This window comes from Furipterus horrens, unplaced genomic scaffold, assembly GCF_987537825.1.
Source record: "Furipterus horrens unplaced genomic scaffold, mFurHor1.1.pri manual_scaffold_4, whole genome shotgun sequence".
In the NCBI taxonomy this organism is placed as follows: domain Eukaryota; kingdom Metazoa; phylum Chordata; class Mammalia; order Chiroptera; family Furipteridae; genus Furipterus; species Furipterus horrens.
The window spans coordinates 173,736,161-173,749,697 of record NW_028327174.1 but is presented as its reverse complement, the minus strand read 5'-3'; the positions used below and the strand labels follow the sequence as shown (position 1 = coordinate 173,749,697).

Below are 13,537 nucleotides of genomic sequence, written 5' to 3'. Positions count from 1 at the left end.
TTCTGAAGGGACATCCCGGTGCCTGAGCTCCCCAGGGGTTGACCAAAGCCTTTGTTGACACTGCATCACAGCCTAACTTCTCCCTCTGCCCAACCCTGCTACCTTATCCTCCCTTCCACCAATGTTGATCTCAAGAGAGCTCTCTAAAAACCTCCTGCACCCCAACCTCCATCTCAGAGTCTGCTTCCCAGCAAACCCAAACTGAGATACCATGCAAACTCCAATGCTCAACTAACATGTGTTCTCTTTTCATAATCTGTGAACATCGGACATACTTAGTTAGCAAAAATCATGTAGAATAGTTGGATGCAGCAGTATAGTGTAGTGTTAGCAACTGAAGCTTTGGAACCAGACCTTGGTTAGATTCCAGCTCCCCTATTTATCATGGTTGTAACCTTAGTTTGTTTTATTTTGTAGATAACTTCTCTGACATCTGCTTACCATTCCCACCCTGCCCACATCCCTAGTTTAACATTTCCCAATCTTTTTCTTGGTATAAAACACATAGAAAATAATGGGATTTGAATGGCACCCTGGGGTAAGTGGGTAAGTCTATTCATGGCTGAAAGCAATTCACCTGGGGTCTTAGGCCACTACATGTCCTACTTAGTGATCTTGGGGGTCTCTGAGCTTGGCATATCTGGAGCATGTGGCATACTAGCCAGAAAGCCCTACATGAGGCAGAATGTCTCCTCCCCTAGCCACTCAATGAAAGAACAGTCATGCCCCTTCTCCTGGCTAATCATGGTTTTTTTCCAAGGAATTTGGGATTTGGATATAGAGACCCTTGTTAGTTGGCATAGGACTCTTGAACTGAGGGGCCACACAAATTCAGAACTGATGTGGCCATGTGCCCTGTAGGACAGAGAAAGCTCATCTGCAGAGAGATGGCAAATGAAATGCATAAAAAGAACTAAACTCACGTGAAAACAGAAATAGAGGCTGCAATACATAAATGAGCTAAGACTTGGAGAAGTCATTTTTCTTTCATTTTATGGGCAAATTAAGGCCTACAGAAAAATGGAGAGAATAATAAAATGAATCCTTAGGTATTAGCCTTGCAAATCCAACAATGAGCCACTCATGGCCAATCTTGTTCACCCACACCTCCATGGATTACTTCTCCCTCTCCTGGATTATTTTGAAACAAATCCCAGAGTATCATGGCATTTGTGTTGGAGCCTAGGCACGTTGGGTCAAGGGCCTCTTAGGCCCTAAAATCATGCTTCCTTACAATTCACACTGTTGGTTTGTATAAATGTTTTACTGCATCAATATGTTATGCACAACCTAAAATGTTTGTAAAACTGGAAATTAAAATAGATGAGATAAAGAGAAGATAAGACAGAAGAAGGAGAGCTAACATGGGACAAAGAAAAAAATAGGTGTGGGTCAAAAATTCATTTATTAATTCAGTCAGCAACTATTCATTAAGTGCCTGCTGCAAGTCAGGTCCTATTTTTATGATTAGGATACATCTGTGAACAGTATAGGAAAAATCCCTGCCTCTGTGAAATTTACATTCGAGCAGGAGAAAAACAGACAAGAAACAATCAATAAAATAAATAAGAAAACAAAAGAGGGTGTTAGAAACTGCATGGTTTCAGGACTGAAGCATAAAGGCGGACTGAACACATACATCTAATTTTGCTCCTTCCTGAAACCCACAAAAGCTTCAATAAAGTGGGGTTTTTTGTTTGTTTTGTTTAATTTTTTTGCAATGACAAAAGTTACAAGGTTAAGGAGAAGAAATGAAACATCAGAATGATAACATTTTGAAGGCTGGAAAAATGGATGGATGAGTAGTCATTTCCCTAGTAGATTTGTAACAGAACCCTTGGGTTGCCCCAACTGAAACAAAACCCATGTGCTGTTTAGTTAGCGGCCCGATTGCCCGCTGCCAGAATTATAACTCGTAATACCAGAGTTTAGTGAAAAGAAAAAGAATTGTTTATTTACACATAGTCCTGCCTCCCCCTCCCAGACCTGGCCAGTCTTAGGAAAGTCAGAAACACTGTTTCCCTACTTCCTAGGCACAGTTCAGCTTTACCAGCAGCTGCCAATCACTCAGTTCTGATTGGGGAGGTCCTTTCTGTGCTGTGGTGCCCTCCAGCTCTCAATGCAGGACCGCCTAGATTCTCAGCCTCCTTGCAAACTGCCTTCTTCCTGCAAACCGCGTGGATCTCCTCTCCTCAAAACCGCATGGCGAGAGCTTCTTCTTCAAGCAGCCTGGAGACCCCTGCCCCTCCAAGCCACATGGAGGGAGCCCACAAGAGCCAGAGAGTGAGGGCGTGAGGGCCAGAGAGAGCCTGAGAGAGAGAGCCTCCTAGAACCAGAGCCAGCCCAAAATGTCCGCTGCTGCTTCTCTCTCCTCCCTGCCTCCTCTCCCTCACTGTGTCCTCTCACGCAGTGGTTGTTGCAAACAGTTCTCACCGTTCACAGAACCCTAGGTAGGCTCTGTCTGCTTCTTCCTTACCAGCCCACAGTCCAAGATCCCGCCCATCTTCCTGAGTCTTGGAAGTAAAGCGGATCTTTGCAACAATGTTTCTAGCCACCAGCTCCAGGCATGCAAGGGCATCCTGAAAGCTGCTTCGTGCTCCCTATCTCCCAGCCGCAAACTCTGGGGTTTGTTTTTGAACTCCCCTGTTTCTGTAACAGATTTGATAGAATCAAATCTTAAGCCTGAAACTAGGAGGGCTGAGCAACAACCAGATTTCTAACACAGAGGAAGTCACCATGCCAGCTCCCTTTGGGGCTAGGGAGCAGGAGGGACTACTAAAATAAGAAGGATTCAATGAAAAATATATTTAAAAACAGTCCCCACACCTCCTCTCTCATTCCATAACATTGGTCAACTGTCCCTTTTCTACCCCAACAAAAGATTTACTTCCTGCAAAGTATAAAACAATGGCTCTCTGGACTGAGGGACAATGGGCGGCACAGTTGAGAGCAAGAGTACTGTAACCTTTCAGGGAGAAAACAACCATTATTACAAAGGATCAAGAATTAGAATGGCTTCTGACTTTGCACCAGCAGGACCTTCAAATTCAGAAGGAAGATGATTTCCAATAAATTCTTAGAATTCCATACCACACTGTGGTGGTTAATTTTATACTCAGCTGGGACATGGGGTGCCCAGATATTTGGTCAAACATTATTCTGGGTGTGTCTTGAGGGTTTTTTGGGATGAAATTAACATTTGAATTGATAGACTGATTAAAGCAGATTGTCCTACTCAGTGTGGTGGGTCTCACCCATCAGTTGAAGGCCTGAATAGAACCAAAAGGCTAGGAGAGAACACCTTCCTTCTGACTGCCTTGAAGCTGGGACATTGGTTTTCTCTCTGACATTCTTTCCTGTACAGTACTTGCCTTATCTTGACCATACACTGATAAAATTTCCTCTTCTCTCTCCACGTCTTGGTGCTTGCGTTAGCTGAGGACACTCATTTCACCCCACATACATTTCTACTTTTCCAAAGAGTGGGAAATAAGCCATAGTGAGAGCTTAGAGGCAGAAAACACATAGCGACCACTTGCTCTGATGGTGTTTGTGACAGGTGTCTGGTATCTAGCCACACTCCGGCTGTGCCTGACTTCCCCTGAAGGGGCTAAAACCATAAGCTTATATCCTCAGGTGAGTCTTCCCCCAGACAGTGGCAATTTTTCCCTTTACATGAAAAGGTAGGTTTATGCTTGTTATTAAGTTTTATAAAAATGAAACATGCATTGTACACAGATACATGTGTAGGTGGTAAAACCATGAAGAAAATCAAGAGAGTGTATATTCTCTTTTTATTGTTGTTTTATTAAAACAACATCTAATTATTACCTAACAGTTCTGTAAGTGAGAAGTCTGGGTGAGCTCTGAGAAAATTCAGATTGTTGGCAGAATTCAGTTTGGGTGGGCTATTGGTCTACAGCCCTGGTTTCCTTGCTGGTTATTGGCAGGGGTCATTCTCAGCTTCTCGGGGCAGTTCTCTCATCCTTGCTGTGGTCCCCTCCATTCTTAAATCCAGAAATAGCAGGTGAAATACTTCTGATGCTTTGAATCTGTCTTCTAGTTCTGCTGCTAGTCAGAGAAAACTCTCTGCTTTAAAGGGTTAACCTGATTGGGTCTGGCCCATTTGAACTTTAATTACATGGACAAATTCTCTTCACAGCAGCACCTATTTAGTGTATGAGTACAAAGATCATGGGTTGAGATGATATCATTAAGTTCTGCCTAAAATAAAATAATTTCCATGGAAGTCAGAGTAGTAATTACCTCTGGAAGAAAGATAAGAGCAACTATAATTGGGGTAAGAAATAGGGGGATTCTAAGGCACTGGAACATTTTAATTCTTAGCCTGTGGTGGTACATGGCATGCGTTTTATTATTTTTCCTAAAATATTACACATAAACTTTTTACACTCTTTGGTATTTATATTTCACAAGGAAAAATATCAAGGCAAGGCATAATGATTTATGACCATGAATGTGGCATATACAGTAGTTCCTCTCTGTATCGCGGTTCACTTATCACGGCCTCACTGTATCGCGGGATTTTTAAACATATTATATTTAATTATTTATTGAGGGTTTTTTGCTATATCATGGGGTTTTTTGGTACTGTATATGTATGTTTTTAAAGTTACATAGTTTTAAGAGTGTAGAATATGTTTAAGAACATAAGTAGTGTTTATAAAAGTGTGGAAAAGGTTAATAAGGGAGTGGGAAAGTTTAGTAAGGGACTGGGAATGGTTTATAAGTGTGTGGGAAGGGTTTATAAAGCCTTAAAATATATATAAATACTAAAATAAATGTAAGGTTCCCACTTCGCGGATTTTCACCTATTGCAGGGGGTCTAGAACATAATACCCGCGATAAGTGAGGGAATACTGTATTTGATTCTAAGATTTTTAGAAGCCTATGCACATGGCAGGTGTGTGTCATTTGTGAAAGAAATGAGAAGACTGACCAAGTCTTCTATTTGTTCCTGACACTGGGAAGGCTCCTCTTGGACACCAAGGACATCTGTGGGACGAAAGCTCCACACGTGCTGCCCAGCATCTTCAGCATCCACATTAAACAGAAGGGGAAAACTAGAACGTGGTTGGGAAACTATAGCATGTCAGAAAGCAGCGTCCCTGGTTGAAGATGCTCCTGTCTGATGCCTAGGTGGTCACAGCTTTCAACTGGGATCTTGGAAGTGGAGGATACCAGATCCCAGTGGCAAACCAACCATGCTTTCACAGATGCACAGATATGGGGTATTCATGCACACACAGGTAATAAAGACTTCAAAAAACACAACATTACTTCTGCAATCAATGGGCCTTTTTCAAGTCCATAGCTGCTGTGAAAGTCTCCTGGCAGGAGCCCAGACCAGACTCATTTATGACCTTCCCAATGCCCTTTAAAGGTCTGGCCTATGGTAGAAGTTCAGAATTCATTGGGTGGGATACGGACAAGAGGGCACTTTCCAGTCACTTGCTTCTTTCTAACCCTCAGGATCCTGAATTTGGAAATGGCCCAGGTACTACTGAACTACAAGGATTTTCCCTGTGTCGTGGGTTTTACATCCTCTCACATCGATCATAGGCTCTGGGTGAGAGTTCTCACAGATTGGGGGTTGATGTAAATTCTGGCAGGACCAGAGTGACACTTCTTCACTGGTGCTTTCAGTAGCTCAGTGGGATGGGTTCATAGAGAGGGAGGGGGAAGAAAGTATTTCTGGAGGAACTTCAGAATAAATTGGATCTTGGGGACAAAATCCCAGGTGTATAAAGTTTTTAAACTTTGTCACTTTAGTTTCTAAACTTTAAATTACTTCAGGGACTCATATAATCCCAATAGCAAGGTGGCTTTTAAATGGCATCATATACACAACAGATGGTCCTTTGTGGATTTTACCCAAACACAAGAAAACTTAGCTTTCACCCATTTCAGGCTGGAACGCCTCTGACTGCTGTTTCAGACCAGACTGTGGCTATTTTCAGACTCTGGACTATTCCCAGATCTCAGAGAAGTAATTTTCTTTATCAACCTATTTACAAAAAAATTAAAAGGTAAGCGAGCACTTTTAAAAGAATATATACACTCTTGTGGTCCCAGCCCCATTGCTGTCTTCATCCCTCGAGTCTAAGTGGCATGGGGGTAACTTGAAGGAAAGGGAAAAGGACATCTCAGTGCTATGACGGAAAATCCAAGAATGAGAAGTTCGTGAGATCATTTAGGCCCTGGGAAGGAATACTGCTAAAAGTAATCCATTCCAAAGTGAGTATGAGGGAAAGGAGGCTCAGAGAAGAAAGGGGACTTAACGGTTCCCACATGTGGAGTGATTGGCGCAGGCCAGTTCTTTTGGCAAGTGCTCCACAGGAGTTTGGGAAGCAAGTGAAGGAATGAATGAATGAATAGCTCAGGGTCCCATACACTGTCCAAAAGAACTGTAAAAGAGGAGGGAAGTCATATCCAAAAGTGCTTGGAAAGGGGAATGGCTGGGAATTTAAGATGAAGACCCGTTAGTTCAACCAGACCCTATGTCCCAAAATGAAATATAACACTTCTCATAAAATTGATTAAAATGAATCAGCCACACATGGTATAACTGAAAGTAAATGTGTAATTCTTATCTTGTGATTAGGCATATTGAATCCAATCAGGTAGCATTTCAAATATCTTTATGGGATAGCCGAATACCTGAAGTAGATTTTGATTTAATTTTCTGCATTTTACTTAGAACAACACAGAGAACCATTCACGTTACCAGAGCAGTTCTCTAGCTGTTCAGTAAAGTGAGTTTTCTCACTGGCTTTCTGGCCACTTTGGGCATCAGAGAATCATGAAGATGGCTTTCTGAGTTCTTGCAAGTGACAGTAGATGCACCATGAACAGGTCCAATCAGACCTCCCCAGTGGTGGGGTTCATTCTCCTGGGCCTCTCTGCCCACCCAAAGCTGGTGAATACATTTTTTGTGCTGATCCTGCTAATGTACCTGGTGATCCTGCTGGGCAATGGGGTCCTCATCCTGGTGACCATCTTTGATGCCCACCTGCACACGCCTATGTACTTCTTCCTGGGGAACCTCTCCTTCCTGGACATCTGCTATACAACCTCCTCAGTCCCCCTCATTCTTGACAGCTTCCTGACCCCCAGGAAAACCATCCCCTTCTCAGCCTGTGCTGTGCAGATGTTTCTCTCCTTTGCCATGGGAGCCACAGAGTGTGTGCTTCTGGGCATGATGGCATTTGATCGCTATGTGGCCATCTGCAACCCCCTCAGGTACCCTATGGTCATGAGCAAGGCTGCCTATGTGCCCATGGCTGCTGGTTCCTGGGTAGCTGGAAGCTCTACTGCCATGGTGCAGACATCTCTAGCAATGCAACTGCCCTTCTGCGGGGACAACATCATCAACCACTTCACCTGTGAGATCCTGGCTGTCCTGAAGTTGGCCTGTGCTGACATCTCCATCAATGTGATCAGTATGGCAGTGGCCAATGTGATCTTCCTGGGCATCCCAGTTCTCTTCATCTTTTTCTCCTATGTGTTTATCATTGCTTCCATCCTGAGGATCCCCTCAGCTGAGGGAAGAAAAAAGGCCTTCTCCACCTGCTCTGCCCACCTCACAGTCGTGGTCGTTTTCTATGGGACCATCCTCTTCATGTATGGAAAACCCAAATCCAAGGACCCATTGGGAGCAGACAAAGAGGACATTTCAGACAAACTCATCTCCCTTTTCTATGGGGTGGTGACCCCCATGCTCAACCCTGTCATCTACAGCCTGAGGAACAAGGATGTGAAAGCTGCTGTGAGAAACTTCATATTTCATAAACATTTTGCCCAATGATGGTGGGAAAGTTCTGATGGTTCTTTTCCCCTGTTTGCTGTCACCTGAGAATCTCAGAGGACAAGATGAAGGGCCAATTGCATCAAAGGTTACATAGGTAAATCTAATTTCATAGATGGCTATGCGTGAACAAGAAGCATTTTATGGGACTTGTTTTTTTTTTTTTTTTACCTTATCGTATAAGCAATTTTACAAAAGTATATTCCTGTTGGTAAAGCCTTAGTTCTCTATGATATATAGTGAACAAATTGATGTCAAAGAAAAGTAACTCTTCAAGTTTTACTTTTGAACTTATAAAAAGCTCTAGTCTGAAGGCCTGTAATTCAATGGCTCCTTGGCTTCTTTCTTTGAATATACTGTATTTGAATGGGTCCTTATTTTTATGTTACCTTTCAACTCTTCCTATTCTATACTGAATACTAGTAATATTTTTATTTCTATGCTCATTGCTTTTTCTCCTCATTAATTCTTAAAACTGTTTCCTAAACTGTTTCCTCCCTATGTCTCCATAATTAACTCCTTTTCCTTCTCCTTAATCAAGGTCTCCACATTCAAACTCTTGGAGCAGAGAGGGTAGTGAGGAAGATGTTGCAAAACAGATACAAGAGTCAAAGGTTTGGGCTTCTTGTCCTTTCCCTTTTTAAAAATGTTTTTCAGCCCTGGCCGGTGTGGCTTACTGGGTTGAGTGCCAGGCTGCAATTTGAAAGGTCATTGGTTCAATTTCTGGTCAGGGTACATGCCTGGGTTGTGGGCCAGGTCCCCCGTTGGGGAACGTGTGAGAGGCAACCTATATATGTATCTCTCACATGTTTCTTTCCCTCTCTTTCTCACTTCCTTCCCCCTCTCTGAAAGTAAGTAAATAAAGTCTTTAAAAAAATGGTTTTCATCTTTGGGTTCTGTCCTTAAATAGCATGGGCCTCCTCTGGGTCATCAGAGTAATGTGGAAATGAATGTGTGTCAAGGAGAATGAGGTTAATTCTTTAACCACCTGACCATCACTTGCTTTCTACCTAAGAATCCCCAAAGCCACACAGAGATCAGAGGGAAATGGAAGTGATGTTCACCAGGAAACATGTAAGAATCACTCACATAATTGGTGAGGAATTCCAAGTCAGCTAATCAATACTAATCAATCTAGAAGTCCAGGGAAAAGAATGAGCAGAATGGAAGACTTCTGATAGTTGACAGAACCTTTTAATTCAATAGAGAGGAAAAAACTAACATCCAAAACAGCCTTTGCTGAAAAAGAGTTATTGAAGGAGGATTTGTAAATGTTAGAGAAAGTTCTCATAAGTATCCTCAGTGAAATTCAAGTGGCTGTTGAATCAGTAAAACAAGCACATTCTATAAAAAGAAGCTAGGAGAAAAGATGACTGGGAGCTAAGAACATTTTCTTAGGTTCAAAAAAACCCCTACATAATTAATCAAATAAATTTCAGTAAAAATAATAGAAGTAGATAGGCCAATGCTTGAAAATGAATTTTAAAATTAAAAATAACTTAAATTGATCTCCTAGACTCAGAGAAAAAAGCCAAAGAGATTTAAGTTATTTGAGAAAAGATGAAAGATAGACTAGGGGTGTCCATTATAGAATTCATGGGGAGAACACAAAACAGATGAAAGACAAATAATAAAGAGGGAAAAAAGCCTTTCAATGAACAGATGTTTTAGATATTCTGCTCATAAAAGGTTTATCAATCACCAGGCAAGAATTTTGGCCAGAGACATACATATGTAAACCCAAGAATAAGTATTGATACACACCAAAACAATTCTACAGACTCTTCTGCAGAAGAAAAGCCGATTACCTAAAAGGAAATGAGAACCTGATGGGCACTGGCCTGCTGCTCTGCAGAGCTGAACGTGAATGTCAGTGGAACAAGGTTGACAGAGTTCTGAGGGAAATGGGTTGTGATACGGACTTCTGCACACAGCTGACCACTAACAGATGTGAAGGTTAAAAAGACACTCACTGTCATGTGAAAACACAGAAATAACACACCCTCATAATCTTTCTAGGATAGAAACTTTAGAAAGTTGTCCCAATAAACAGTTAAAAATAAATAACTGAAAGGGTGTGATAGACATTGTATGTAAAAACAGTAGAGAATGATGAAACACATAAGGCCAATAAATTCTAATTAATTCTCAACACCAAATTTGCAAATAAAACACACAGAGGTGAACAGTGACAATGAAGCAAAGGTGTAACTGCAGCTACAATTCTGCATGACTTCATCAAATTGGGAAGTTGAATGCCTTAAGGTTGGTTCAATATTCAAAGTTCAGTCAATGCAATCTACCATAATAACAGGCTAAATAAGAAAAATCACATGATTATATCAAGTGAGGCAGGAAAAGCATTTGAAAAAATAACACCCTTTCATGATAAAAATATTTAGCATTGAACTGGAAGTCCCAGTGCAGTTAGGCAAGAAAAAAAGGCAAGTCTAACATTTTTGAAAGAAGAAAAAAAAAAACTATTATTCTCATATGTTATTATTGCCTATATGCAGAAAATTTAAATAATTTAGAAATTTAAGTATTAAAAAGAGAGTTTAGCAAGGTCCATAGGCACTAAATCAATATACAAAAAAATTATGTTGCATTTCTATATTCCAGCAATAAATTATGAAATATTTTTAAGGATACCAAGAAATATAGATATATACTTACATATTTCAATATAAAATATATTTTATATATTTATATTAAATGTCACCATACAGAAGAAAATCTGGCAACAGAGTTTCAAGATCCTTATGCATAAAATTATAAATTAAAAAATGTGTTGAATGATAAATAAAACATAGAAATATTTCCCATTCATGGGTTGGAAAACTCAATATTATAAAGATGTTAATTCTCTCCAAATTGATCTACAGAGTCAATGTAATCCCATTGTTAAATCCCAAGAAGAATTATTGTAGAATTTTATAAGCTGATTCCATAATTTACATCAAAGTTCAAAGGACAGAGAACAGCAATGACACATTTGAAGAAGTACTGGGTTGGGGTAAAGAGACTTACTCTACGAGACCAAAACATACTATAAAGCAATATTAATTAAGGTAGTGTAACATTGACACAGGAATAGGAAAACAAACCAATGAAAAACAATAGAGATCTCAGAACCAGACCCATTCACCTTTGTGGACTATGCTGTACAACAGAGATGGTATTGGAGATTGGTGGAGAAAAGGATGGGTTGTAACCACAAGTAGGACAATTGGGAATATATATGAGTAACAGGAGAAATGTATAAAATATTTATAACAGTATTGAGCTGGGAAGCAACCCAATTATTCATCAAAGCAAAATGGATAAATATAATGGAATTTAGCAATACAAATTAATGAACTTAGCTATGCTCAGATACATGAATCTCGCAAACATAATACTGAATGAAGAAACAAGTCAAGAAGAATATCTACAAATGATTCAACTTATACAGAATTTACAAAGAGGAAATTCCAAACTATACTGTTTAAGGATGCAAAAATATTTCACAGGTGATAAAGACTCAAGAAAAGCAAAGAAATAATTATAACTTAAATCAGGAGTGTGACTATCTCTGGGCAGAGGGGAGACCAGGAGTAGGAAGGAATACCCAGGAAGCTTCCAACATACTGGCAATGTCCTGTTTCTTAAATTAGGTGGTGATTGCTTTATTATTCTTTAAACCTCAAATGTGTTTTCCATACTCTCATAAGCATTTATGCATGCATATACTATATTTCACATTTTAAATTATCTTAAATTCCAAAAGTTTAAATACAACAATGCAATGTCACCTCTTACTTATCAGATTGGGAGAGACCAGAAAGTCTCAGGACCAACATACTATGTTGGCAGTGTGGGGAAATAGACGTTCTCATACATTGCTGACAGGAACGTATAAATTGGCATTATTTATCAAAATTAAAAATATACATAAAACATATATTTTACCACATGTGCTAAATCATAAATATTCAAGGATATTTATGGTGGCATTCATTGTAATAGCTTAAGATTGGAAAATCTAAATGTCCATCAATATTAGACCAGTTAATTAATGATAGTAGATCCTTACAGTGGAATACATACGTGCAGCCATTTAAAAGAATGAAGCAGTGGATTCACCACTTGTGTGGCTTTGGACAAATTGCTTAACATTTCTGTGTCTCAAAAATGGGAACCAGGAAGCAAACAAACACAGGAAACTTCCGGCCAAGATGGAGGCCTAGACTGACATGCTCCATCTCCACAACTAAGAAGGAATTCAACTACCATGAAACCAGAAAGAATCAGAAGTTCCAGAAAATAAATGGAAGTCCAAAGTATGAAATTATAAAGAAGTGGTGTTCGTCTGGACAGGTAGGAGGAGTGAAGCCAGGGAGGAGAATTCAAGCTCTGCTGTCCATGGCAGCAGCAGCAATGGAGGCAGGACAGCGGTAAGCACAGACATCCATATTTAGGGAGAGATGAGAAGCACCTGGGGAGTACCCCCGGCTGCAGACCATACTCGTCAGCTCGTGATTCTAAAGTCAGGGAAGACAGACCTCCATTGCCTTGGACTGTGAGGCCCAGAGTGGGTGGGGACAGAGGAGGAGGCTCCCAGTCTCTCAGCAGAGAGTGAATGGCAGGAATCCATCTGGGACCCCCACCCCCACAGAAAACACCACAGCGTGGTGAGACAGGTCTCCTGGTAGTGACGAGTGAACAGGGCCCCGCCCCCTATAGCGTAGGAGGTGTCACAGCCCTGCCCAGGAAGCAAAGGTAAACACAAAACCATCAGGATGGCACAGATCATGGTAGAGATCCCAGTGACGCAGATGACCAGAGAGCAAATAGCTAATCTAATGGCTGAGCAGATAGGAAACCTTTCTGAGGCTCACTTCAGAGCTTTGGTTATAAAAATGCTTACAGACCTAACAGCAGACCTTAAACAAGACAGGGAAGGAATGAAAGCTAGTTCTGCTGAAATTAACAAAAACACATACAAAACTAGTGGTGAGGGCAAAAAAAACAGGGATCAAATCAACAAATTGGAACATAGGGAAGGAACAAACACTCAACCAGTGCAGAAAGAGGAAACAAAAAGTGAGGAAAGTGAGAAGAGGCTCAGAAACTTATCGGACAGCTATAAGCGGGCCAGCATCCGAATCACAGGGCTGCCAGAAGGTGAAGAAGAAGAACTAGAAATTGAAAAATTATGTGAAAAAGTAATGAAGCAGAACATTCCTTACTTGGGGAAGGAAATAAACTTACAGGTCCAGGAAGCACAGAGAGTTCCAAAAAAACTAGACCCAGGGAGAACCACACCAAGACACATTATAATCAAAATGTCAAAAATTAAGGATAAAGAGAGAATCTTAAAAGCAGCAAGAGAGAAGAGAATTTCGCACAAAGGGGTCTCAATAAGACTCTCAGCTTATTTCTCAAAAGAAACTCTGCAGGCAAGAAGGGACTGGCAGGAAATATTCAAAGTAATGAAAAGCAAAAACCTACAACCACAATTACTCTATCCAGTGAAGCTGTCATTCAGAATAGAAGGGCAGAGAAAGTGCTTCCAGGACAAAGTAAAACTGAAGGAGTTCATCAGAGCCACACCACTGTTATACAAAATATTAAAGGGACTTGTTTAGGAGAAGGAGGATCAAAACTATGAACATTAAAATGAAAGCTGTATCACAACAACCAGCAACAGAAGCTGCGGAATTGAAA

At 40.7% G+C, this 13,537-nt stretch overlaps 1 protein-coding gene across 1 annotated transcript; it reads left to right on the top strand.

Annotated features, from left to right (window-relative positions):
- Positions 1 to 6,868: 6,868 nt before the first annotated feature.
- LOC150013382 (olfactory receptor 13C7) lies at positions 6,869 to 7,828 on the top strand. The gene has a single exon (XM_090275910.1). It carries the CDS (start codon positions 6,869 to 6,871, stop codon positions 7,826 to 7,828), a length of 960 nt encoding a protein of 319 aa, XP_090132036.1.
- Positions 7,829 to 13,537: the final 5,709 nt, after the last annotated feature.